The sequence below is a fragment of the Carassius carassius genome, chromosome 21 (genome assembly GCF_963082965.1).
Source record: "Carassius carassius chromosome 21, fCarCar2.1, whole genome shotgun sequence".
Classification (NCBI taxonomy): domain Eukaryota; kingdom Metazoa; phylum Chordata; class Actinopteri; order Cypriniformes; family Cyprinidae; genus Carassius; species Carassius carassius.
In genome coordinates this window covers 3,011,780-3,036,411 of record NC_081775.1, presented here as the reverse complement: position 1 = coordinate 3,036,411, position 24,632 = coordinate 3,011,780, and the positions used below count along the sequence as shown (strand labels likewise).

Genomic DNA, 24,632 nt, shown 5'->3' with positions numbered 1-24,632 from the left:
GCCAATTAATCTCATTTACACTGAGCTAAATTATAAATGCAACACTTTTGTTTTTGCCCCATTTTTTCATGAGCTGAATTCAAAGATCTGAGACTTTTTCTATGTACACAAAAGGCTTATTTCTCTCAAAAATTGTTCACAAATCTGTCTAAATCCGTGTTAGTGAGCACTTCTCCTTTGCCAAGGTAATCCATCCACCTCACGTGGGCATATCAAGATGCTGGTTAGACAGCATAGGCTTATTGCATAGGTGTGCTTTAGGCTGGCCACAATAAAAGGCGATTCTAAAATGTGCAGTTTTACTGTATTGCGGGGTCCGGGGGATTAGAAAACCAGTCAGTATCGGGTATCCACCATTTGCCTCACGCAGTGCTACACATCTCCTTTGAATAGAGCCTGTGGAATGCCATTGCCTCTTCAATAGCTGCCCAAAGTTGCTGGATGTTGGCAGGAGTAGAAAACACGCTGTCGTATACGCTGATCCAGAGCATCCCAAACATGCTCAGTGGGTGACATGTCCAGTGAGTATGCTGGCCATGGAAGAACTAGGACGTTTTCAGCTTCCAGGAATTGTGTATAGATTCTTACAACATGGGCCGTGCATTATCATGCTGCAACATGAGATAATGGTTGTGGATGAATGGCACAGCAGTGGCCCTCAGGATCTCGTCACAGTATCTCTTTGCATTCAAAATGCCATCAATAAAATTCCCATACCCTACCCATACCATAACTCCACCGCCACCATGGACCACTAGATCCAAAGCGCTGACATCAACAAACTGATCACCCAGACGATGCCATACACGCTTGGATGGTTACAATTTTATCTCTAATAGTATCGATTTTGGAATTGAAGTAGTTTGTAAAGTCTTTACTGCTGTGCTGCTGGGAAATTTAACCCCCATTGGTGCTTTATTTTTTTGTTAATTTAGCCAATGTATTGAATAAACACTTTGAGTTATTTTAGTTTTCTTCTAAAAGAGACCAAAGTAATAAGAAATAGCTGTTCTTAATGCTTTGTGTAGGATAGGGTACTTTCCTGCCATGCAACACAAAATACCTATATTTTTGTTTTGTTTTTCCAACAGAGCAAAAATTTTGTTCAGTCTGCTCTCTTTAGGGTGCAGTGTGCTCATGTCACGCTGTCTGGTCTCTGTTTCCCTGGGCCTCCACTAGTGGTCTCACTTCCCCATAGGCACCTCACCACAGGCACTACAATTTCCACAAAGCCTTGTCCCTTCATCACAGTAATTGCACTCCTGTTAATTGCACTCACGTGTCTTCACTTGATAGTCATTACCCTGCCTATATTAACCGGTCTGTTTCTGTTTGTTTTCATGGAGTCCTTTCTTTCCGTCACCCCGTTTCCTCACCTTCCGAGTTTCCTCGTCTTCCAAGTTTCTAGTTCCAATTCCTGTTCCTGTTCCTTACCCCGTTTGTTTGTTTGTTTGTATTGATTTTTGGTTGTGACCCCCTGCTTGTTGGATTCTGATTTGGATTACCCATTAAAACCCACACTGCGTTTGGATCTTTCGTTTCCTGTGTTTCCCTGGGTTCCCGAACATAACAGAAGGACTCCATCATATCGAGATCCAGCGGTGTGGGACTTCATGCCCGCTCCCCAGCCAGTATGGTGGAGCGAAGGGCAAAATACATAAGATTAACCACCCTCCGCCAAGAGGGGAATGAGGTGGGTGCTATGGCACAAGTGTTCTGGACCTTGGCAGATGGTATGGGTTATAATGATGCAGCTCTAAAGGACATTTTCAACACCGGTCTGGATGACCCCGTGCTTCGTAAGGAAATGGATCAGTTGGACGCTTTTAATTTCTGGGATTTCGTATTCTACCTACAACATCGGCTCCCATGGGATAACCCAGCCACTCCTGTCTCTCCCGGTGGGATGGCCGATTCTAGACCGGGGTCTACAAACAGGACTGCCAGCCCAGCGCCACAGCACAAGGTGTTCACCAGCCCAGCGCCACAGCACAAGGCGGTCGCCAGTCCGGCGTCACTGCGCAAGATGGCCCCCAGCCCAGCACCACGGCGCAAGATGGTCGCCAGCCCAGCGCCAAAGCATAAGATGGCCGCAAGCACCGGCGCCACAGCACAAGGTGGCCGCCTGCCCAACGCCACAGCACAAGTCGGCCGCCGGCCCAGCGCCACTTCCCAAGATGGCTGCCGGCCCAGAGTCATGGCACAAGATGGCCGCTTGTCCAGCGCCTCCGCACAAGATGACAGCCACAGTTGACACAGAGTCGAGTCAGGTTCCCGTTGACCCTCCAGAGTCGAGTCAGGTTCTCGTTGACCCTCCAGAGTCGAGTCAGGTTCTCGTTGACCCTCCAGAGTCGAGTCAGGTTCCCGTTGACCCTCCAGAGTCGAGTCAGGTTTCCGTTGACCCTCCAGAGTCGAGTCAGGTTTCCGTTGACCCTCCAGAGTTGAGTCAGGTTCCCGTTGACCCTCCAGAGTCGAGTCAGGTTCCCGTTGACCTTCCAGAGTCGAGTCAGGTTCCCGTTGACCCTCCAGAGTCGAGTCAGGTTCTTGTTGACCCTCCAGAGTCGAGTCAGGTTCCCGTTGACCCTCCAGAGTCTAGTCAGGTTCTCGTTGACCCTCCAGAGTCGAGTCAGGTTTCCGTTGACCTCCCAGAGTCGAGTCAGGTTCCCGTTGACCTTCCAGAGTCGAGTCAGGTTGCCGTTGACCCTCCAGAGTCAGGTCAGGTCACCGTTGACACTCCAGAGTCAGGTCAGGTCACCGTTGACACTCCAGAGTCAGGGCAAGTCACCGTTGACACTCCAGAGTCAAGTCAAGTCATGAACATTGATCTTCATGAACAAATGCAAGTCACCATTGATCTTCATGAGCAGAGTCCCGTCCCATCTTCTGCGCTGCCCTGGTGGGCTTCTGTCTCGACCGCACGGAAGTGGTGGTCTTCTGCGCCACCCTGGTGGGCTTCTGTCTCGACCGCATGGCTCCAATTCCACCTTGCTCCTCTCTGGATTCCTGCCCTGTCGGTTAGGCCCTGGGCCACTGAACATTATGTTCCTTCCTGGACTTGTTTTGTTGTTGTTTTGTTTTAGTTTTAGTTTTTTGTTTTTTTCTCTGTCTCCCTCTATGGACCTGGCCCTCGGTCCCTCCCCCTGATCCTCCGCCGATCCGCCTCCCTCCTGGTCTCCTTGTTTTTGTTTTTTGCTCTTCTTCTCTCTGTTTCCCTCTATGGACCTGCCCCTCCGTCCCTCCCCCTGATCCTCTGCCGGTCCACCTCCCTCTTGGGCTCCTTGTTTTTTTTTTTTTTTTGCACTTCTTGTCTCTGTTTCCCCTATTACCTGGCCCTCCGTCCCTCCCCCTGGTCCTCTGACTTCTTGTCTCTGTTTCCCTATATTACCTGGCCCTCCGTCCCTCCCCCTGGTCCTCCGCCGCTCCACCTCCCTCCTGGTCTCTGTGTTCCTTGGTCTGTTCTTGTGTTCAGCTGGAGCATCTGGTAGCTGCTCCGTGGAGGGGGTAATGTCACGCACAACTGGTCTCTGTTTCCCTGGGCCTTCTAGTTCAAGTTTCTAGTTCCAATTCCTGTTCCTTTCCCTATTTGTTTGTTTGGATTGATTTTTGGTTTTGACCCCCTGCTTGTTGGATTCTGATTTGGATTACCCATTAAAACCCACACTGCGTTTGGATCTCTCGTCTCCTGTTTTTCCCTGGGTTCCCGAACGTTACAGCTCATTATATTTATTATATTATTATAATATATTATTTTAGTTCAAATTCACAGTGGTCTTGCAAAAATCTGCAACACTTTCTGTTCTCAAGCATTGATTTATTCCAATCAAATCCAAACATATATCATAGAGATCCATATCAGTGTATTTGTACAGATCTATCAATCGAACTCTCAGAACGTGCCTAAATATCAAGTTAAACCAAAAATATAACATAAAATATGCATGCATACATAAGTCTACACATAAATATTTCCTAACAATGTATATTAGGGTTGACCCTGAATAGTCGATGATTCAATGCTTTGGTAGGAGGAGCCCGATTCGACTACCAATCTCACAGTCAGATTTTTGCGAGTTGTTATAATCATGCCATTTTGGCTACATTTATATGGGGGTGCCCAAATGTCTGATTTTACATAAACCCAGTTTTCTACCAAAATTAATATACATCCTATTAAGATAATGCTTCAAATAAGAATCTGAAAAGAAAGAAGCTTTAAATATTTTAACGTGTGTGAAAAAAATCCAACCACCCTATAGGTTTGTTTCACTTTCCATTATCCGTGATGGAAAGAGGAGCATACTGGCAGAAGTGTTTAAAATGTTTAACAAGACACAAATTGACACAGGCAGAGTGAAAGACTGGATTTTTTTGATCAGGTAGGGTACAAGTAATTTCAAAACATTTCAGCTGGTTTATATACTGTATATATTATTTATCTGGTATAAGATATATTTGGTTGAGTTGCGCTGCAGTAAAGCGTTTCATTGTATGTAGTACTATGGTGATTATCTCACAGCACAGCACGAGAAGGACAAACAACATTGCATAATATTAGTAACTGTAACCGGGACTGTTATATAACATTATAATGAGAACACTACTATAATAAAACGCTGTGAATTTTTTGAGTTTAGTTGTCTTGTTTTTGCACGTTGTTGCTTGAAGAACGTATCCACAAAAGGAGTTCATTCAGAGCCGCACAGACACATTTGTGCATTCAGGGCATTTTGTGCAGATAGCCAATGCTGTAATATTAACGTTATGTTGTATGAATAACAAAGTGTATTCTACATGAGATAAATGATGAGTTAAATCTCATTGATTAAAAACCTGCTATCAAATACTTCATTCTACTGGTCATCTTCAGCGCGCACAGCTCAAAACAAAAATGCAGAACATTAATAACTACTTTCATATACAGGTGCATCTCATAATTAGAATGTCGTGGAAAAATTCATTTATTTCAGTAATTCAACTCAAATTGTGAAACTTGTGTATTAAATTCAGTGCACACAGACTGAAGTAGTTTAAGTCTTTGTTTCTTTTAATTGTGATGATTGTGGCTCACATTTAACAAAAACCCACCAATTCCCAATCTCAACAAATTAGAATATGGTGACATGCCAATAAGTTAATCAACTCAAAACACCTGCAAAGGTTTCCTGAGCCTTCAAAATGGTCTCTCAGTGATGCTGACAACTGTGTGGTGCATTTGGAATATAATTTTCTTTAACTAGAGGGTTAATAAAGAAAAAGTTACTTGAATGATGTTGTGGTTACATTTTCAAGTTGACTAGTTAAAAATAAAAAAATCAATCCAGTCCATCCAATTTTTGTCGGAGGGAAAACTATGAAATAAGGTTGCTTTTTCTTTGAATTAGAACACAAAGGTACGCTACACGACTGATTACTTTTGTACTCTGCCCTTGTTTGGCAAGCAAATGAAGCTAGCGCTTTCACCTAAAAATGTTTCCCCCTACTTCCAGTTTGCCTACGTCATGTTGTGAAATAAGCCTATCCCATTTCTACCCCTTAGCCCTTCCCCTTCCCCTGCCCCTCCGTTTGGCGCATTCACGTGATGTGATCAGTGTTGGGAAGGTTACTTTGGAAATGTAATAGGTTACAGATTACAAGTTACCCTGTTTAAAATGTAATAGTAGTGTAACTTTTTCAATTACTTTGTTAAAGTAATGTAACTAATTACTTTTGAGTACTTTTTGATTACTTTTCTAAATTTGTGAAAATTAAAGAATAATAAATAAAAGCATATACATCAACTTAAATACAGTTATCTTATAAGCATGTGACGTATTCTGTGTACTAAACTCCTGAAACATTGGTGTTTTTTTGAAACTGCTGTCTCTGTATATGATGATAGTTTTCTCAAAATAAGTAAAATGCACATGAAGTGACACAGAGCAGTTCTAGAAATTATGTTTATGTGCTCGTGTACTCCTATATTGAGGCAGCAGAGGTTGAAAACACTGCGAGCTTCAGTAGGCCTATGTGTAGAAAATGAAACCATGTCTTTGCCATTAATTTACAGGAGGGGCGGACTGGGAAAAAAAATCAGACTGGAAAATTCAAACTCATACAAACAAATTCATGGACAAATCTATTTTTTATCTATTTTAAATCTTTAATTTGGGGACATGCAAAATAATTAAAAGTTCTCTCCTAAACTGCACCTTCACTTCCATTTTTCTCTTCAGTCTCTTTATTTTGCCCTGTTATCCATCTCTCTCATGACTTTAATACTCAAGATTGAACAAAACTATACTTTACAATACAATACTCTACAATATATTTATAGAAAAATCCTAATACTGTACACGAGTCATATTTTTCCCTTACAAAAATTAACCATGCTTTTATTAGCCTATATAAAAGTCAAATAACCTTGTTTAATTTTTTTTTTTTTTTTGCAAATGGATTTGTATTTATTTTTAAATAAAACATTTGTAAAATAATTTTACATTTTTGGTTATCACTGTTAAACAATAGTAACCATTTTCTCTGGATTTATAGTTAAATATTAAAATGTTAATTTTCGTAAGGGTTGTGTTGTTGTCTGTCGTAGCTCCCCCTAAACCTATAAAAAAAAATCGGATTTTTTTTCAGCTAAATTACTACTGTAACATTACAACAGATAATAATGATGTCCTTTATATAGTATTTTGAGTGATGACTGGTGAGCAACGTGCTGCTGCTTGATTAAATAAATAAAAAACAAAGACAAAAAAAGCATCTTTACAGATGAAACTGACCTGAAACCCTGAACAGGAGTTCTGCTTCTCTGCTCCAGCTGTTCGCTTCCACAGTCCACTCTCTCTCTCTCTCTCTCTCTCTCTCTCTCTCTCGCATTGATTACTCGGAGTCTGATCCAAACCGTTTGGTGGAGGCGCGGAGAGCGCGCGAGTCATGACTAACAATTCATGATTTATTAGAGATTTAATTATCAAATGGCGGATTCGCAAATGATCGCTTTAGTACATTCGGCAGGCAATTATACAATAATGATATTAAATAGCGGGCAAAATCGGCTGCCAGGCCACCGGGAATTGTCCCGGTTCTCCCGGTGTCCAGTCCGCGCCTGATTTCCACAGACACGCAGAATGTGCAAGTCATATATTGCATTTTTGGGGGTTAATATTCACAGACACTAGTCTATGTCATGTTTTGATTCAAGTGTACTGACCTACTTTTGATTTAGTCATCCAAAATGTGGCATATTCCGTCGCTTATAGGCATTCCGTTTTTATGACTGGATTCTACGAACCAGACTGTGTTTCCGCATCCCGGAAATTATTAGGGTGGTATGTCTCAGAATAATCAGTGCAATTTGGGAAAGAAATCAGTTAAATCTGTGTGTGGATCTGTGTAAACATTCAAATGTAATCCCCTTTGTAATCGTTAAAAATTTCATAAGTAACTGTAATTTAATTACTCATTTTTTCGTAGTAACTGTAACTAATTACAGTTACAATAATTTTGTAATTAAATTACGTAACGCCGTTACATGTAACTAGTTACTCCCCAACACTGGATGTGATAGGAGAGTCTATATTCTCTTTTGGTTGGAGGGGTATGGGTAAGGAGAAAGGCCAGATAGCCTTTTAAACAAATATTTTATGGGACCACATTTTAAAAGGAGTATGAATTATTTCAGCATAAATCCACAATATGGCTGGCGAGTGAACAAAAAAAAAGACAAATAAATGTAAGCATTACTGACATTAATAAAGATTTTAATCAAAAGTAATCATTTGTTTCTTGTTACATTCAACCGTGTGTTCAGATTTATGGTCATATCATTCAAAGAATTTAGAATTTTAACAACACTTTATTTTGCCTTCTTCAAATGGCAATTAATACAGATTAATACATACCATTTACATATTAAAAAAACCACACACATTAAACAGAGTTTTCAGGAAAAGACAAAATTCACAGTACAGATTTTTCCATTTAGGCTCCATTTCCATTATCCATTAATCTATAACAATTAAATTCTAAATGTATCCTAGATCGTATTATACATAAAAAAACAAGAACATCAATATTATTATTTTTTTCTATTTTTTTTTCTTGTTGCATAAATTGTTAATTTAGCTTGTCCCAATAGAAAATTTATAATTTTACAAATATTGTTTATTTTTCCCAATTTTCACTACAAAAATAAAACAAACATCAGAGAACATTTCTCCAAACAAACTAAACAATTCTTTCAAAAAAAAAAAAAAAAAAAAAAACAAGCAAACAAAAACAAAAAACTAATAAAGTTGTTTACACCTAAGAAAACAATGGAAAATTGTTTCTCTACAAGTACAAAAAGGACAGGTATCAGTAATTTCAGAATTTATAATAGACACAAAAGCATTTACCGCAATAATACCATGCAATATTCTCCACTGAATATCTCCAAACTTTTTGGTCAGTGGTGGCTTATAAATTGCTTCCCATACTGGCATTATCTCATCTTTTACTTCCAGATATTTGGTGTGTCAATCCTATTTTTTTATTATCCTTTATTCAGCACCTTAACACAAAAGGAATAAATACTTTTGCCTCCTACAGAATTAAAAACAGTAAAATGAACACTTTTAAAAAAACTCTTGATAAATCTTGAAAGTTCTCTTCATCCATTTTTGGTCTCAGTCCCATACTCGGAAAAAAGAATAGAGGTATTCAAAGAATGAATACCAAGTCTTTCCGCCACAGCCTCCACATTATTCAAATTAGGACCTGCTAACATACCCGGACATTCATCTTTTTTAAAAACATTCATGACCCATACACAATTGGTCCTTCAAATAACCAAAATAATGATTTTTGTTTTTGTAAACAATCTTTTCCTTTCTACAACACTCCATGCTCTAAACATACTACAATAGAAAGAAAAAATCTTTTCACATTCAAAAAAGTGGTATCCAGAAGAAAAATTGTCGAACCTAAATTTCCAACCTGTTTTAAAATTTGTCCTGCTATCACTCACCATTGAGTTTCCCAATTCCCATATAAAAACTTTTGCACAAATTGTATTCTAAAACCAGTTTTCGTACTTACCAAATGAATCAAACCTTGACCTCCAAATTCTCTTGATAAAAATAAGACACTCTGCGGTTTGTACTTTTATAAAAAAAAAATCAATTGGAGGTTCTAAAATTACTAATTTGTGCCACAACACTGTCATGAGTCAGGTTGTCTCTTCTCTCTCACGCATACTCGCGCACACACACATACACGCACACACACACACACACCTCATTATTCACCTGGTAGTCATTACTATTAGCGCTCGCGCTGATTTGCTTTGACACCTGTTCCTACTTTGCTCTGAGTGTTCACCCTTTATCTGGTGTTGGTTTTAGTAGTTTCTCTGTCGGATTATTGTTGTATGTCACACGTTCGTATTGCTGCTAGTTTGAATTAAGAATTGTACTCACGTTTATTCTGTCTTGTTTGTCTGGAACAGTCGAGTTTTCCTGTTGTGTCTGTTTCCTGCTGTACCGATGAGTGAGTAACCTGCGGTGCTCACCTGACTGAGTTCAACTCCTGTGCTGCTACTGCCTGCTTCAAGGAAGCCTTGCTTTGCTAATCCTCAGACAGGAGTCAGCTCATTATTTCAAGATCCAGTTCTGTGTGCTTCTACTACAGACTGCCTTTGTTAAGATTATTCCATTAAAGACTGTTTATTTTTCATCTCTGCTTTTAGATCCTTCATTTATCATTGTGACAAACACAGAAGCTATTAAATTATTAATAATTAATACTCTACCTCTATAAGACAAACATGAGTGGAGCATTTCCATTTTTTTTATCTTCCTTCCACCATTTCTAAAATTCCATTCCAATTCTCTTTTTCTATAAGCTCATTCCCTAAATGAACACCTAAATATTTAAAACCTCCACAAGTTCAGTTTAAACCACCTGGCAATTTAGGTTTTTCTTCCATCCAGTCTTCTACTAATAAACATGAACTCTTTTTCCAATTGATTTTAACAGATGAAATTATGCCAAATTAATCTACTGTTGAAGAATTGAAAAAAGGCAAAATTTAAAACCAAACAAGTCAGAAGTATGAATTAAATCTTTTATAAAAGATATATTATCAAAAATTGATCTGCCTGGGACACAATAGGACTGATCACTTTGTATCACAAATTTCATTGCCTTCTCCAATCTATTTGCCTGTGTTTTAGTTAAAACCTTGTAGTCAGCACATAACAAAACAACAGGTCTCCAGTTTGTTATATTTCTTAAATCCCCTTTTTTTTGGTAGCAACGTCAGCACTGCTCTTCTGCAGTTCATTGGGAGCAGCTCTTCAGCAAAACTCCCATTAAACAATGCTAACAAATCTGACCCCATTATACTCCAAAAAGTTTTATAAAATTCTATGGGGATTCATTTCCTGGAGCTTTACCATTTGCCATACTCATCACAGCTGAGTACACTTCAGGCAATGACAGTGGTTGCTCAAGTAGAGCATTTATTTCATGTGGAAGACCTTCACATGTGTGACATTCATTTCTTCTTTATATTCAGAGACATTTATGCTGAATAAAATTCAACAGGTCTCTTCTGTATTTCAGAATGTCAAATCATTTCCATCATCATCCCACAACGAATTAATTAATCTGTCCGTTTTTTTTCAAGACCAAAAAAAAAACTTAGTGTTGGTGCATCCAGCTCATTAAAATTCTGAAAACTTGATCTCACTAGTGATCCTTGACGCCTAATTCCAAGCAGCTCAGTTAAAACATCTTTTTTTTCTTTTTTATAGACCGCATAAAGCTTTGATCTTGAGTTGAATCACTTAAAATCTGAAGTTATATTATATCAGATTCAAAATCTTCAATCAATATTTTTTAGAGGCATTAAGAGTGTACTGTTTACAAAACTGTTGAATATAAACTTTGCCCACATCCCACCACTGTTGAATGGATTCAAAATTATTTATATTTATTTTCCACTGTTCCCAAAAGAACATAAAACCTTTTTTTTTTTTTAATGATCATTTAACAAATAAACATTAAAATGCAAGTATGCACTTCTTATTTTAAGAGAATTAATAAAAACCGCTTCACGTACCAATCCATGATCTGAAAAACTAACTGGAGGGATAACACATGATTTAAAAATCTGTAAATGATGTTCATAACAATATATTCTATCGATCCTAGCCATAGAAGTACAATTTTCTTTATAATCGGCCGAAGAGTGTTGTCTAAAATCTCCATGCTTTCAATGCCATACATCTGCTAAATCAAATGTTTCCACAATTCTTAAAAGGTTAATTCTTGAAGCAATGTGTGGTTCAACATGATTTCGGTCCAAATTTTTTAATCATACAATTAAAATCTCCAGCTAATAAAAAGGAAATATGAATCCTTCCAATGTACTAGCCAATTTTTCTAAAATCAACATTCTTTTGCAAAAACAGGAGCATATACAGTATATTGATCAGAATTATTTTTTTTCTTTCATATTTTGCAGTAACTTTCATTAATCTTCAGTAATAACTTAATCTACCTCGTAAGATTAAGGTGCAAAAGACCTTGAAAAAATAATGGCTACACCAGCACTACACTCAAAAAAATTTACTTTCACCTTTGCCAATTTTACTTTATCCGTTCATGTTGTGATTACTTAAAAAATTAATTTAACAATGTGAACTTAATTTAATCTAGTTCATTCAACAAAAAAGTGTGTATTGTCAGCTTTACTTAAAAATTATTTGTGCAGCCAACACAACATTGTTGCATAAAAGTAACAGATTAATAAAACCAATACAGACTTGCATCTCATTGGTTGAGGATTTTGCAGTGTATTATAGGTAATTGTTGCTCTGTCACCCTCTTGCAGAAGTGTAGCACCATTACATAGGTATGTGAGTAATAAATTGCCAAGTTCCATTCAATTATCTTGTTCTGATATATTTTAGAACAAAGCAAATAAATAAACTATCAGTTTGAAATGTAACTTTGTGTTCCAAATATATTTGAGATATGTTTGATAAACTATAATTTAAAAAAGTTTATATGATGAGTTGTATTGAACAGCTGCACTCTGATTGATTGATTCGGTGTTGTGGACTTATTAAATCCTACACTCAAAGTAATCTCACTAAATTAAGAATGAACATGTTACTCAAAAAAGATGCAAATGAGTTTAATGGAAAATGTTAATATCATGTTTAACCAACCATCTATTTTGTGTTTAATTAACATGATAAATGTTGGTTGACTTAACTTAATTTGTTTAGAAGGAATATAGGTGGCATGATTAAATCATGTTCATCCAATGAATAACTTTTTTTGAGTGTAGTGGAGCTTTTATGACTTATGACAACAGTCCCATCCCATTCTCTTTGCTAATCAATTAAATTTTCTATACATGAGTGGGTTTCCTGTATGAAAGATATCAATATTTTTTAATTTTACTAATTCATAAATCACGTGCTCCATTTAAATTTAGTGAGGAAATCTTGAACTCAGCCATAAAAAGAAATGTTATGATGACTAAGACAAACCTCACTCCAAGACAAATCCATCTATTATTGTGATCCTTCCAATTCATCTTTTTGCATTTGTGTTTTTGGCTTTTCTACTAATTTCTTAAGAAGATACATTTCTGTCTCAGCAAGACCATCTCCTCCCACATTTTTCATCACCTCCCTTGCAGATTCAATAAAAATAGCTAGATCTGGAAAAAAAACATCAACAACCACATTTCTTTTTCCTTTTGTTACCTGTAAAAAACTGTCAAACTTATACAAATCGTACTTCTCCTCCTTTCTTACATTAATTGCTGCTTGAGTAGAGATTCCATCAGATTCTGATGAATATTCCATCTCACTCCTTGCATCAGTTTTATTCATATCCTTCATCTCAGTTTTTTCTTTGACATGACCCTTCTTTAAATTCTTTTCACTCTGTCCACTACTTGTTGCTTTACGCTTTGTAGCTGTCAATTAGAAATTTTGTTCAGTTGTTTCCATTAATTCTTGCCCTGAAACAATTACTTCAACCTCTTTTACCATTTTCTCTCTAGCTTCGTTTTCATTTTCTTGTGCATTAGATTCCACATCATTCTCAATTCTGCTTTCATTTTGCTCATTTTCAAGCACTTCAATTTCTGTACTTGTATTACTTCTGAGTTCCTATCAAGTCTGACTCTTTTGCTCTTTCCTTTTCAGGACAACCTCCTGAATGCCAAATGTCCTTCTGTTTTACAAATGAAACATTTCAAACATTCTAACCCTGATACCTCCTTCACACCGGCAATAATGGCCAGTATCAAAAGGAAACTACTCCTCTAACCCTTACACCTTTACCAAATAAATATATAAAAAAAACATAAGTCAAACTAACCATGAAAGTTGGGAAAAAACACAGTCGCTCTCACAGCCACTCTCCACAATCGCTCACGCATGCGCACGAGGGAGAGAACGAGAGAGAACGATTAAAGTTGCATGTATGCGAGTATATTGCATGTATGCTGGAAAGTATATTGTAGTGAGTGTTTAAGCTGTTATTAATAAAAGTCAAGGGCCAGTGTTGACAAGTTTCTTTGCTCCTGGAGCTGCGTGAATGATGTGTGTGTGTGTCAGTTATCAGCGCAACGGTAATTAAAGGTTTTGATGCACACCAGCACAACAGTATAGGTGTGAGTATTGTAGGAGCTAGACGATGTATAATGAGGTGTGATGGTATAGTAGTGGTGTCCCAATTCTTAGGGGAATATTTTCACCTCTACCCCTTGACACTCTTGTTTCAAGGGACAAGGGGAAGGGGTAGGTGAAGGGGTATACAATAGAATTGGTCCATGTAGTAGTATGGCTGACAGGGCATCCCTCTTTGGTAAGAGCTATGATGGGCAGATAGCGAGAGTGTGTCTTTTTCATCACTCTTCCCTAGGCTTTAAAGTAAGGTTATACACTCAGCTTACAGATGCCTCTTTCTAAATAGTCCATCACTCACATTGTTTCCACTCTTTCTGTTAGATTGTTTTTTTTTTTTATGTTTATGTTATCAAATACCAAATTTCAAACTAATCAACGACACATTGTTTATTTTTGAAGTGAACTTTTGCGTGTTTGTTGATTAGATTAACTGTTTTGGACTGATGTCTTGTTCTGATACCTGTGAGTTGTCCTAGCCATGACGTGACAGAGCACTGCACTTCTTGTCCTGTGTGCAACCACCTTAAGCCGCATCTCCTTCAGTCAATAAAGTTTATTATGTGTGATGTAAGGCGCCCCTTTTTACGCACATGCGCTCCATGTGACGTCATAGGACTACCGTCTGCCAATAATCATTATCGTGTTTCTACATGCTTCGGATGATGGTCACACCTGCATGCCTTATCGTAGTGTAAACACATGACACAGTGTCTTGTTTCCTTCTCCAGGAACCGGGGGTTATATCTCTAAGATGTTTTATTTATTTCGTCAGAAGGTGTTTGATCTGCCTGGTCACATCTGTTTTTTCTTGGCATTTTCAGCTGTTGCTAGGCCTGGTCCTGTAGAGATTGATTATAGCTTTCAGCAGAATGTCTCTTGTATTCTCAGTGGTTATGTTTATGACCATGTTCTGCATGATAATATCTGATTACTTGATTTTGCTTAAATTTATTGATGTTATTTTTCGGTCTTCTAACTTATGCTTTCTATTCTTGACTCAGAGACTTCCTGATTTCTTGTCATGCGACTGCCATCCAGCCTTCCTTGAAACTCTCTGATTGTTTGGTTGAGTTTGGAGGGACAGCGGTGGGAGACCGGACCACAGCAGTATTGTATGTGGAGAATATCAGCGCAGGGCCTGAGGCTGCAGCTCGGCTCTTCACCTTCTCTGTTCCGGAAAACATCACCATCACACCTACTTCAGGAAGAGTTCTGCCTGGACAGGTATTGCTAATGACTGCTGCAGTTTACAGTCTGCTTTATTATCCTGGCGAAATCAGAGCTTGCTGTCACATTTTGCTACAGTGAATATTTCTCATAGAAGGTTTATTTTTGATAGTCATATTAATATAGACATATTCCTTAATATTGGGACACAACAAGACTTAACCCTCTGGACATCGAGTCATTTTCTCCTGATAACTCCGAAAAGAACTTAAATTACACTTTCAGTTTTGATCGTACAGATAAGAGCAATTCATCAATCCAATCTGTAAAGGGTCTACTTTTTTTGTATACAGACATAATAACAACAGAACTTGTGCAATTATAAAATAAAGATAACAAACAAGGTGTGCTGTCTGCAGCCTTTGTCTGCACTGATCTTCATTTACAAACACGTCATTAAAATGAACTGTAACTCTATGAATACTCAACAAAGAGACATGAGAGAGATATCTATAGAAAGCCTGACATGTCTACTTTTAAACTAAACAAGTGCTGCCGAAAACAGATATTCTGTGATAAAGTAATCCATATGAAAACAACGCGATGTCTGTTTTTCACATCTCCCTTCATTATCTTCTAATGTGACCACGCCCCCTCACCGAACGCTCTATTCAGATCCTAATGTTTCACTGAAGCGCGCGGCTTGAATACGCCACACAACAGAAGACAACGCAGCCAGACTGTTCTTCAAGTTCTTTTATTTTACTGTTTGCTTCGCGATGAGAGGAATAAGACATAATTCACCCCAAAAAGATGTCATGTGGTTGAGGATTTGAGATTTGGATTTCCTCAGAAAAAAGGATGAAGTGCTTTATTCAGCAGAGATTATAAACATGAGTCTCTTTATATTTATTTATATACTTGTACTAGTTTTCGCATAACGTGTAAACATTTTACTAGTTAGACTTTTTCCAAAGACTTTTTCAAAACTATAATTCCTGACTAAATATATAATCAAGTAAAATATTATGAAGTTTCAATAACAATATACAATACTATACAATTCAAAAGCTTTATGTAAATAATATAAATGTAACAAATAAATGTAACTGTAACAAATGTAACAAACAATGCTGTTCTTTCAATTTATTCCCCCTAAAAAAACTGGAAAAAATATTCTCAGCTCTTTTCAACATTAATAATAATAATAATAATAATAATAATAACTATAAATGTTTTTGTAGAAAATAAGATTGTTAAAAGGATTTCTGAAGGATTGTGTGATTGGAGTAATGATGCAAAAAAATTAGTTTGAAAGTAAGCTTTGATTGTTCCTAATAAACTGTTTAACTGCTCCCCAAAGTGGATATTAAATTACGTTATGGGATAATTACATATATTCTAAATAAACTACAAACATAAAATTATATAGATTTATTTTGTCCTCACATTCTTTCTTGTAACTCCTCCCTCTCAGTGGCACAGCTGACTGAAAGGCTCATTATGCAGCTCATTATGCAGCTCATTATGCAGGCCTTTGTCTTCTCAGGTGTAAATCACAATGATATTCATGATAGTTGACGCCTACTGGCATATGACTTTTACCAACAAAAAGTGTCTTAGAAAATTTTAATCAATATATTGTTTTCTGTGAGTGAGTAAACAAGATGATTTTCACATAATTTAGAAAGAAAAACTGTTCTTTGTGTTTTTTGCCTTATTCAAGTGTTTTAACATTTTTAGTTTTTAACTAACCACGCATAACATTTTTTTTTCCCTCAAAAACACAATCATGTACATACATGCTGCTCACATATTATTATAGCCAAGTTTGTGCTGATTGCAGTGAGATTAGACTTTAGCCATTTAGATGTGTATAAGAAACTGAAAAAAGCACAAATGTCAGGGCATGACAAAACTTCTCCAGGCCCCAAAAATACCCTTAGACTCCAGAGGGTTAAATATTGTTTCCCTTGAAAAAAATAGTTCACTGAACACTAAATTTGGTAAGTACACAAAATACAATAAAACATTATATTGTAATATTATTAAGATTTAAAATTTCTGCATTCCCATAGAATCAACATAATAACACAATGTCTAATTGTGCCCTCTTAGATTAGATAATGTAAACTGACATGATTTCTGAAGAATCTTGAGTAAAGGCTGTTGAAAATCCAGCTTTGACATCACATAAATTACATTTTAAACTATATTCAAATAGAACAGATCATTTAAATAAAATTATTACTGCAATATAAAAATTACTGCAATTAGTGAAGTGAATAAAATGTCAATGTTTCAGTTTTTAAAAGCATGACACACAATAGAGAAGCCTTTACAGCCAAATATTCAGTAGTGCTGTAAAGAAACAATATAATTTATGAACTAGATGTTTGAAACCAACATACAGAAAATAAACAAATGAATAGATGCTTATGGATTTTTGGTAGCATGAATGGAATGGATCTCTATTATATGTTTGCCCTGAAATCTTGTTATATATTATAGACTCAGCTCTGTTTATTTCAGCATCCATTTGTGTGCCTTCACAGAAGTGTCTGGTCCAGGTTACATTCAGCCCAACACTGTCTGATGACGTAATCAATGCAGAAGCTCTCCGCTGGAAAGAGGAATTTCATATTGACACCAGCAACTGCCAACATACAGAACCTGATGCCAAAGTGAGGAACATCACAATGTCCAGTACAATCATGCCACTTCTTACACAACATACAACATTAAGAAGTGTTGAACAGTAACTTCCTTGATATCTTTATTCTTTCACAGAGCAAAATGGAGACCCAGTTGCTTTTGTTAAAAGATCATGGCAACAAAGTGATGCCTGCAAATGGCAGCCCCTTCCATTCCCCAAGCCCAGCAGATATTCAGGCAGGGTACGCAGGCCAAGCAGTCTGTGTTTTATGACATTGACATAAGGGTCAGGGGACAGTTGAAAATATGATTTTATTTATACTGTTTCTTTACAGCTCTACTGAATATTTGGCTGTAAAGGCTTCACTATTGCGCTCTTTTACTGAGCGTCACGTTCGTTACATCATATCCTGCTTCATCTCTTCATCAGACATAATTCTGGAAACATCGGAGGAGCCCAGATACAGGTGATGTGAGAGTACGATTTTAAGAGGGACTGATACATAAAACAACTTTTTACACAACCTCTTCAGATGTTCAAAAAAGAAGGTTCACAAAGTATTTTTTATGCTGTAGTGCTGTAAAAAGTGTATCATTAGATTTTTAACCGAAACCTATGAATGCATAAAAGAGACCTTTCATAAACAGAAAACTCAGTGAGATACATCTTCAATGTATCAATTAAAGAAGGTTAAATAGCACCCATTGCCGCTGTGTAAAGCTGCCCATACACTCAACAACTCTCAAAGTCTGGAAAAAACTGGATTGCAACTATTGGGAATCAATGACAAATCAATGCTTTTCTCAGATCACATATTTTACAATTCAGTGAGCACACTGTAGTTCTCTTTCTAAAGAAACTTTGACACCTTAACAGATGTAAGATGTTACCTTTCCTAGTTCTTTGAATGGGGTTTGAAGCATGGCTGTGCTCCCTGGAGCAGGATTATGCTCCTTTATGCTTATTTGGAAGGTTGAGCCTTGGGTGCTGTCACCCTACCCAATTCTTTGATGGGTTTGAAGCAGGGCTAAGCTTTCTGGCATGTGTCATTTTTACAAGCAGAGCTGAATCTATTAAATTAGGCATTAAAGCAGGGCTATACTGCCTTGTGAATATCTATAAGCTTGAACTTGACAGAGCTGTCACTCTCCCCAATTTATCAACTGAGTGTTATGGGGTTATGCTCCCTGGCAGGATCACACAGGTAAGATATATATATATAATTTGTTTTAAAAAAAATTTATCTACTCTGTCCACAAAGACAAAGGGCATCAGGCCACAAACTTATTCGTTTGGGCCACCAAGGAGATGGCCTTTGCCACTAGCTGCTCTATGGCAGTGTTGGTGCCCATGAATAGGTATCTCTAATTAAATCTCTTGGGCCTTAGGAAAAGGGACAAGTCCTTCCTTCTGGTCTCTTTTGGAATGCAGTCAATTTTGTCACCAAGAGTTTTCAGCAGGCCAAAAAAAAACAAGCAGCAGTGTTTCAAAGGTTCATCCCTTTCCAAAGTCCCGGGGGCTGCTGTCAGGAAACCCAAGCAATCTACAAGCTCCTTGCACCACAAAAAGCAGAAGGAGGGTGTTGCCTCTTGAGCCCCCTCATTGAAACTGGGGATCAGAGACAGGAGGGACCAGGTCGGGGGCATGATTTGAGACCCCGGCTGAAGATTTGAAGGCTGTGGGGTTGGCCCCTGAGTGGAATCAACTCCTGAACTCTGATCTCTCAACCAAGCGTGTTGAGACCAATCTAAGTTCTAGAGCTTCCTCCACGAGGAAACTGACATTCAGACAACAGTGGCTTGAAAAGTTATTATTTGTAGCTTAATTAGCAATAGCAATATCACATGAGCAAAAGATTGAATTTTTCCTGAATATCAGCATGATTGCAAATGTGTTATTGATTTTATATAAGTTAAATTATCAAGAAATTTAATTCTGAATGAGTAAAGCATTTTAAAATTTTCTCTTTTCCACTAACAAAAATAGTTCCAAACAAAGCCAAGACACAGCAGTTGTTTCTCTTAAAGAAGCATGTTGCTGTTTGAGCATAAACAATATCTGCAAAGTTATGAAGTTCAATGCAAACAGAGATATCGTCTTTCAAAATGCTTACAAAAATGGCTGGTAGGGACTACAACAAGTTACTTCCCGGGTTCGTGGTGTAACAAACCCAGACAAACCCCGGCCTTGGGAAAGCCCTCAAAGGTGGCAAGACCATGCTGCGCAGCTTTAAAGAAGAGGAAGAGAAAACTAGAGATGCACATAAAAATCTATTCTAATATGAATAGCGATTCTGTCTTCTAATGATTCTAATGGATTCACAAGTTTCAAAATCAATGTTTTAAATCAACGGTTCTTATTACTGTCTCCCTGCTCTGCACATGCTCTGCATCTCTCTCTCTCTCTCTCTCTCTCTCTCTTCTCAGCTCCAGCAATGAACTGTTCCAATTATACACTTATATTTACATAGCTATTAGAAACTTAAAACATGCAGTTGCCATACTGTATTAAAGCTTTAACCAGAATAAAACTGTATATTAAAAACATAAGCCTACTATTAAAAGCCATGCTTGCACAGGGTCTGCACGATCCTCTAATAATATCCTCTGCTTCTCAATTGAGCTCAAACTGATTGGCAATATTAATGAAGCCGTTGTTTACAATACAACTGGAGCACATGCTGCTGAGGTGAGAGGCAGGACGTTTAGGCTAGCTAACCAATCAGCTCATTGCCTATTTCTAAGCGGGGGGAGTGGGGCTTCATAAAAGCTTGAAATGATCAGCACGTTTCTCAGAGAAGGGACAGAGGTAAATTATGTGAAAAATGATGCGTTTTTTTTTTTTTTTACCAAGCATTAACACGTTAGACTGCACTCCATAAACACTTTCAAGCCCAGAAAAAAAACCTTTAATGAATGAATCCGCAATTTGAACAAATCATTGATCTGAATAATTCAACGGTCCATTTTTTAAGACATTGACTTGCCACTTTTATTTACAGATTTAATTTATAATTTCATTTTTAAATGATTTTATGTTCCCATTCAAAAAATTATATTTAAAACATTTATTTTACATTATTATGCAATTATAGCTAAGTAAATAAAAACAATAAGTACACAAAGTATTGTAACATATTGTCAAATCTAGCCTAGTCAGTACGAAAACAGTACATTGAAACTAGTTTACCAGGTTATCTTATTGTTTAACTACAATAATCAAGAAAATGTGTTGTGTCATGAAGCAGTGAGTCACTACACTACAGCAGTCACTCACGGTGCCAGGTTGAAAGTTTGTGATCATGACAATGTTCTTGTGACTGTAGAGTCAGTTACATGACACTTTCGGCTCAGATGATTGGATTAAAACTAAAATGTTGTTTCCTGAAACTAATGAAAAATGAACATCCGTAGAGCTACAGAATTTAAGATGAATGGGAAAAGGCAAACTTTCTTATTGTAGTATGTTGCAGTAATGTCACATCACCGAGCTCACTGAACTCAAACTTGTTGTGCAGCCCACATCAGACACTCTATCTGGAGGTGCACTGCCCAGCCATCAGGCCAGCATTACTGCTCATCACTGACAGTGGACACAACACCATCCACTTTAATCAGGTGGCAGTAGGTAATAAACATTCTACTCAACTGTTGTTGCTGTTTCTGCTTTTATCTTTTCAGTTCACTTGCAATTGTGTTATCCTTGTAGGTCAGAAAGTGTTGAAAAAATGTGTAATCCAGAACATTTCTTCAGAGACAGTAAAGGTATCTTTCTCAATCCTTTTACCAAGTATAGCAACATTGTCATACTCTGCATAACCTTATCACCATTGTATCATATTATGGGGGAAGTCGTGGCCTAATGTTTAGAGAGTTGGACTTGCAATCGAAGGGTTGTGAGTTTGAGTCTCGGGCCGGCAGGAATTGTGGGTGGGGGGAGTGCATGTACAGTTCTCTCTCCACCTTCAATACCACGACTTAGGTGCCCTTGAGCAAGGCATCGAACCCCCAACTGCTCCCCGGGCGCCGCAGCATAAATGGCTGCCCACTGCTCCAGGTGTGTGTTCACAGTGTGTGTGTGTGTGTGTGTGTGTGTGTGTGCTCACTGTTCTGTGTGTGTGCACTTTGGATGGGTTAAATGCAGAGCACGAATTCTGAGTATGGGTCACCATACTTGGCTGAATGTCACGTCACTTTCACTTATCATGTCCATTGATGGAGCATCATATTTATATACTTCTAACAGCAGCATGCACATATAGTGGCTTGTACTGTTCATTTTCTTTCTCTTCAGCTTGTGGCTGCCATCAGCAGTCACCGAGTTTGCTGCTTAACATTTAAATAGTTTGGGTCAATGTTTGCTGTAAGCAAGTCTTGCAGAAACCCTCTACCTCCCCTAGCTCCACCTGTCTTGATCTGCAGTGGGTAATTTCCTGTATATAACTGGCAGTAGCAAGTCTCTAAAATATGAAAACATGTCACCATGATATGACCATTCCTTTATGGACATTTTGCTGTGTTTATTATAAATAATCCATGCACATCATTATATATTTATGCCTTCATAGTAATTAATCGAAAACATGAATGTACCCCACGTTTTTTCTTATAAAAACAATCCATTTTACTTTCATATACTGCATGTCAAAATAGGGCAGAAAAGATGGTCACAGTCTCCATTTCATGTTAAATTTTAGTAATTTTCTGTTAGGTGTTATGTAATTATTTGAAAAAATAAAAAAACAGTACGTGGTATGTTCTGGGTTCAAAGTTAAAGTCGTTGATTATGAAATCAAATAGTTTCAACTCATCTTTAGTTTTAAAAACAAAATGAATACATGGTCTAGGAAATAAACTTTATAATTCAGTGTGGGAAACAACTTTCACACATTAAATGAATGTATAAACCACTTAAAGCACTGTTGGCATTGATCAAACCCTACCCACAGGAATTACATCAGTAATATATTGACCTACAAAAATAATCCCATTTCAAATGATAATTCAAACAAATGTGCAGCTAAAATACAATAACTACAAGCATCACATTTCTGCTGTTAACCAGTACAATGTCAATTTCAGTGTATTCACTGTAAAAAAAAAAAAAACCCTGTGTTTGATAAATATCACTCTTAACCTGACTTTTAGCTGACATCATCACTGCTGGATGTGACTGGGCCATTTTCTGTGCTGAATGCCATGCGTCCCATCGGTCCTGAAGATACACACATGATCCTGATCGCATTTACACCCTCTCTGGCCAAGAAGGTAAGCATTGCTTCACTGTTAGACAGTTATTGCCTCCCTTACACAGATTATAACAAAAAAATTCTCTTTTTTTTCAGCATCTAAATTTTTAGGCTCTGCTACACCAGCTGATTATAAAGTAGATATAATAAAATGTAGATGCTGGATAAAGTCTTTAATTTTAGAGAGTTTGCTAATAGCTACAGAGAAATAGATGTAAATATATTGATTAAACATGCTGTATTTTTCTTCATCAGAGCAGATTTGGAGAAGTTTAGCATTATATCACTTGCTCAACAATGGATCCTCTGCAGTGAATGGGTGCCATCAGAATGAGAGTCCAAATACATAATAAAAACATCACATTAATTCACATGACTCCATCAGTTAATGTTTTGTGATGCCAAAAGCTGCACGTTTAGGTGAAAGACCATCAGGTGTTTAGGGTCTTTCAACATGATACACCCTCGTTCCTCACCCAGGTGACCCAGCCTAGGGGTGATCAATTACTGTGTTGTTTTGATGTTGAGCTGTTTGGATTCTCATTCTGACTGCACTCATTCAGTCCAGAGGATCCATAGTGAGCAAGTGATTTAATTTGTTTTAATGAAGAAACAAACTCATCTACATATTGGCCTGATATAGCCTGAGAGTGATTACATTTTACACAAACTATTCCTTTAAATATGCGATCCTCAGAATCTCACAAAATCTACACGATTAAAATGCCTATTTAATGCCTCAGTGTTGTAAAAAAAAAAAAAAACATTCACATGGATCCGTGAAAATGACAAAAAATGCTGCAATAGGCAAGCAGTTCACAATGTCACTTTCTAAAGAAATGCTACACTTATGCACACATACCTATAGACTACATGATATAACTGTTTTCACAAAACGGCCCCCGAAACACAATTGAATAAAATGTTGTAAACCTGTGATGCCCCATTATTTAGCAAAAACATCTATCTTTACCCGTTATTCTTATGATTGTAATACAAGCTGTCTTTATTTGGGTTGAAATATGACCCAGGCATTTTCTGAACAGTTTTCGTGAGATTCAGTTGAACACTAGAACAACACAACAAGATCTGTATTTCCCCAAAACTGTCATTGAGCTGATGCTAATATTCATATTATAAAATGATTTTTGTTTTGTCAGTACTATGAAACACTGGAGGTGAGCTGCAGTCAGATGTCGCTGGAGCTCGCATTGTGTGGTGAAGCTGTAAATCCCATCATCACCTGCTCAAATGAAGGACACATTAACTTTGACTATGTTCCTGTAAATGAGAGCGCCTCACAAGTATTCAGGGTATTGACTCAACATTGCTAATGTCACATTCAAAACTTTGACTGAGGACTTAGCAGATGCCTTTTGACAGACTATGCATTGTGTACAAAAACACAGTTATCAAATTATACATTCTCAGAAAATATTTGCAAAAATGGTACCTTCAAGGTTACAACAGCTTGTCATTGTACTATCAAAAGGACATTTTTGTACCTTACCCCTGAAAGGTTCATAGTAGTACTCAGTATCTCTAAGGTATAAATATGCATTTTTAGGGGTAGATAAAGTGAAAAGTTTCATATAAACTGCCCACTGTTGTATGTCAATGTCAATGTCACCTTTATTTATATAGCGCTTTAAACAAAATACATTGCGTCAAAGCAACTGAACAACATTCATTAGGAAAACAGTGTCAATAATGCAAAAATGATAGTTAAAGGCAGTTCATCATTGGATTCAGTTATGTCATCTCTGTTCAGTTTAAATAGTGTCTGTGCATTTATTTGCAATCAAGTCAACGATATCGCTGTAGATGAAGTGACCCCAACTAAGCGAGCCAGAGGTTGTACTGCTTTAAAGGTAAA

At 37.4% G+C, this 24,632-nt stretch overlaps 1 protein-coding gene across 1 annotated transcript in view; it reads left to right on the top strand.

The window, feature by feature from the left end:
• The window catches only part of cfap74 (cilia and flagella associated protein 74), a 134,717-nt gene that overhangs the window by 99,103 nt on the left and 10,982 nt on the right, over positions 1–24,632 (top strand). Inside the window, exons 25-32 of the mRNA XM_059503026.1 lie at positions 14,687–14,909; positions 17,408–17,536; positions 17,643–17,749; positions 17,843–17,974; positions 21,026–21,135; positions 21,217–21,272; positions 22,656–22,775; positions 23,917–24,069. Coding sequence (XP_059359009.1) covers positions 14,687–14,909; positions 17,408–17,536; positions 17,643–17,749; positions 17,843–17,974; positions 21,026–21,135; positions 21,217–21,272; positions 22,656–22,775; positions 23,917–24,069 — 1,030 coding nt within the window. The remainder of the gene's footprint in view (positions 1–14,686; positions 14,910–17,407; positions 17,537–17,642; positions 17,750–17,842; positions 17,975–21,025; positions 21,136–21,216; positions 21,273–22,655; positions 22,776–23,916; positions 24,070–24,632) is intronic.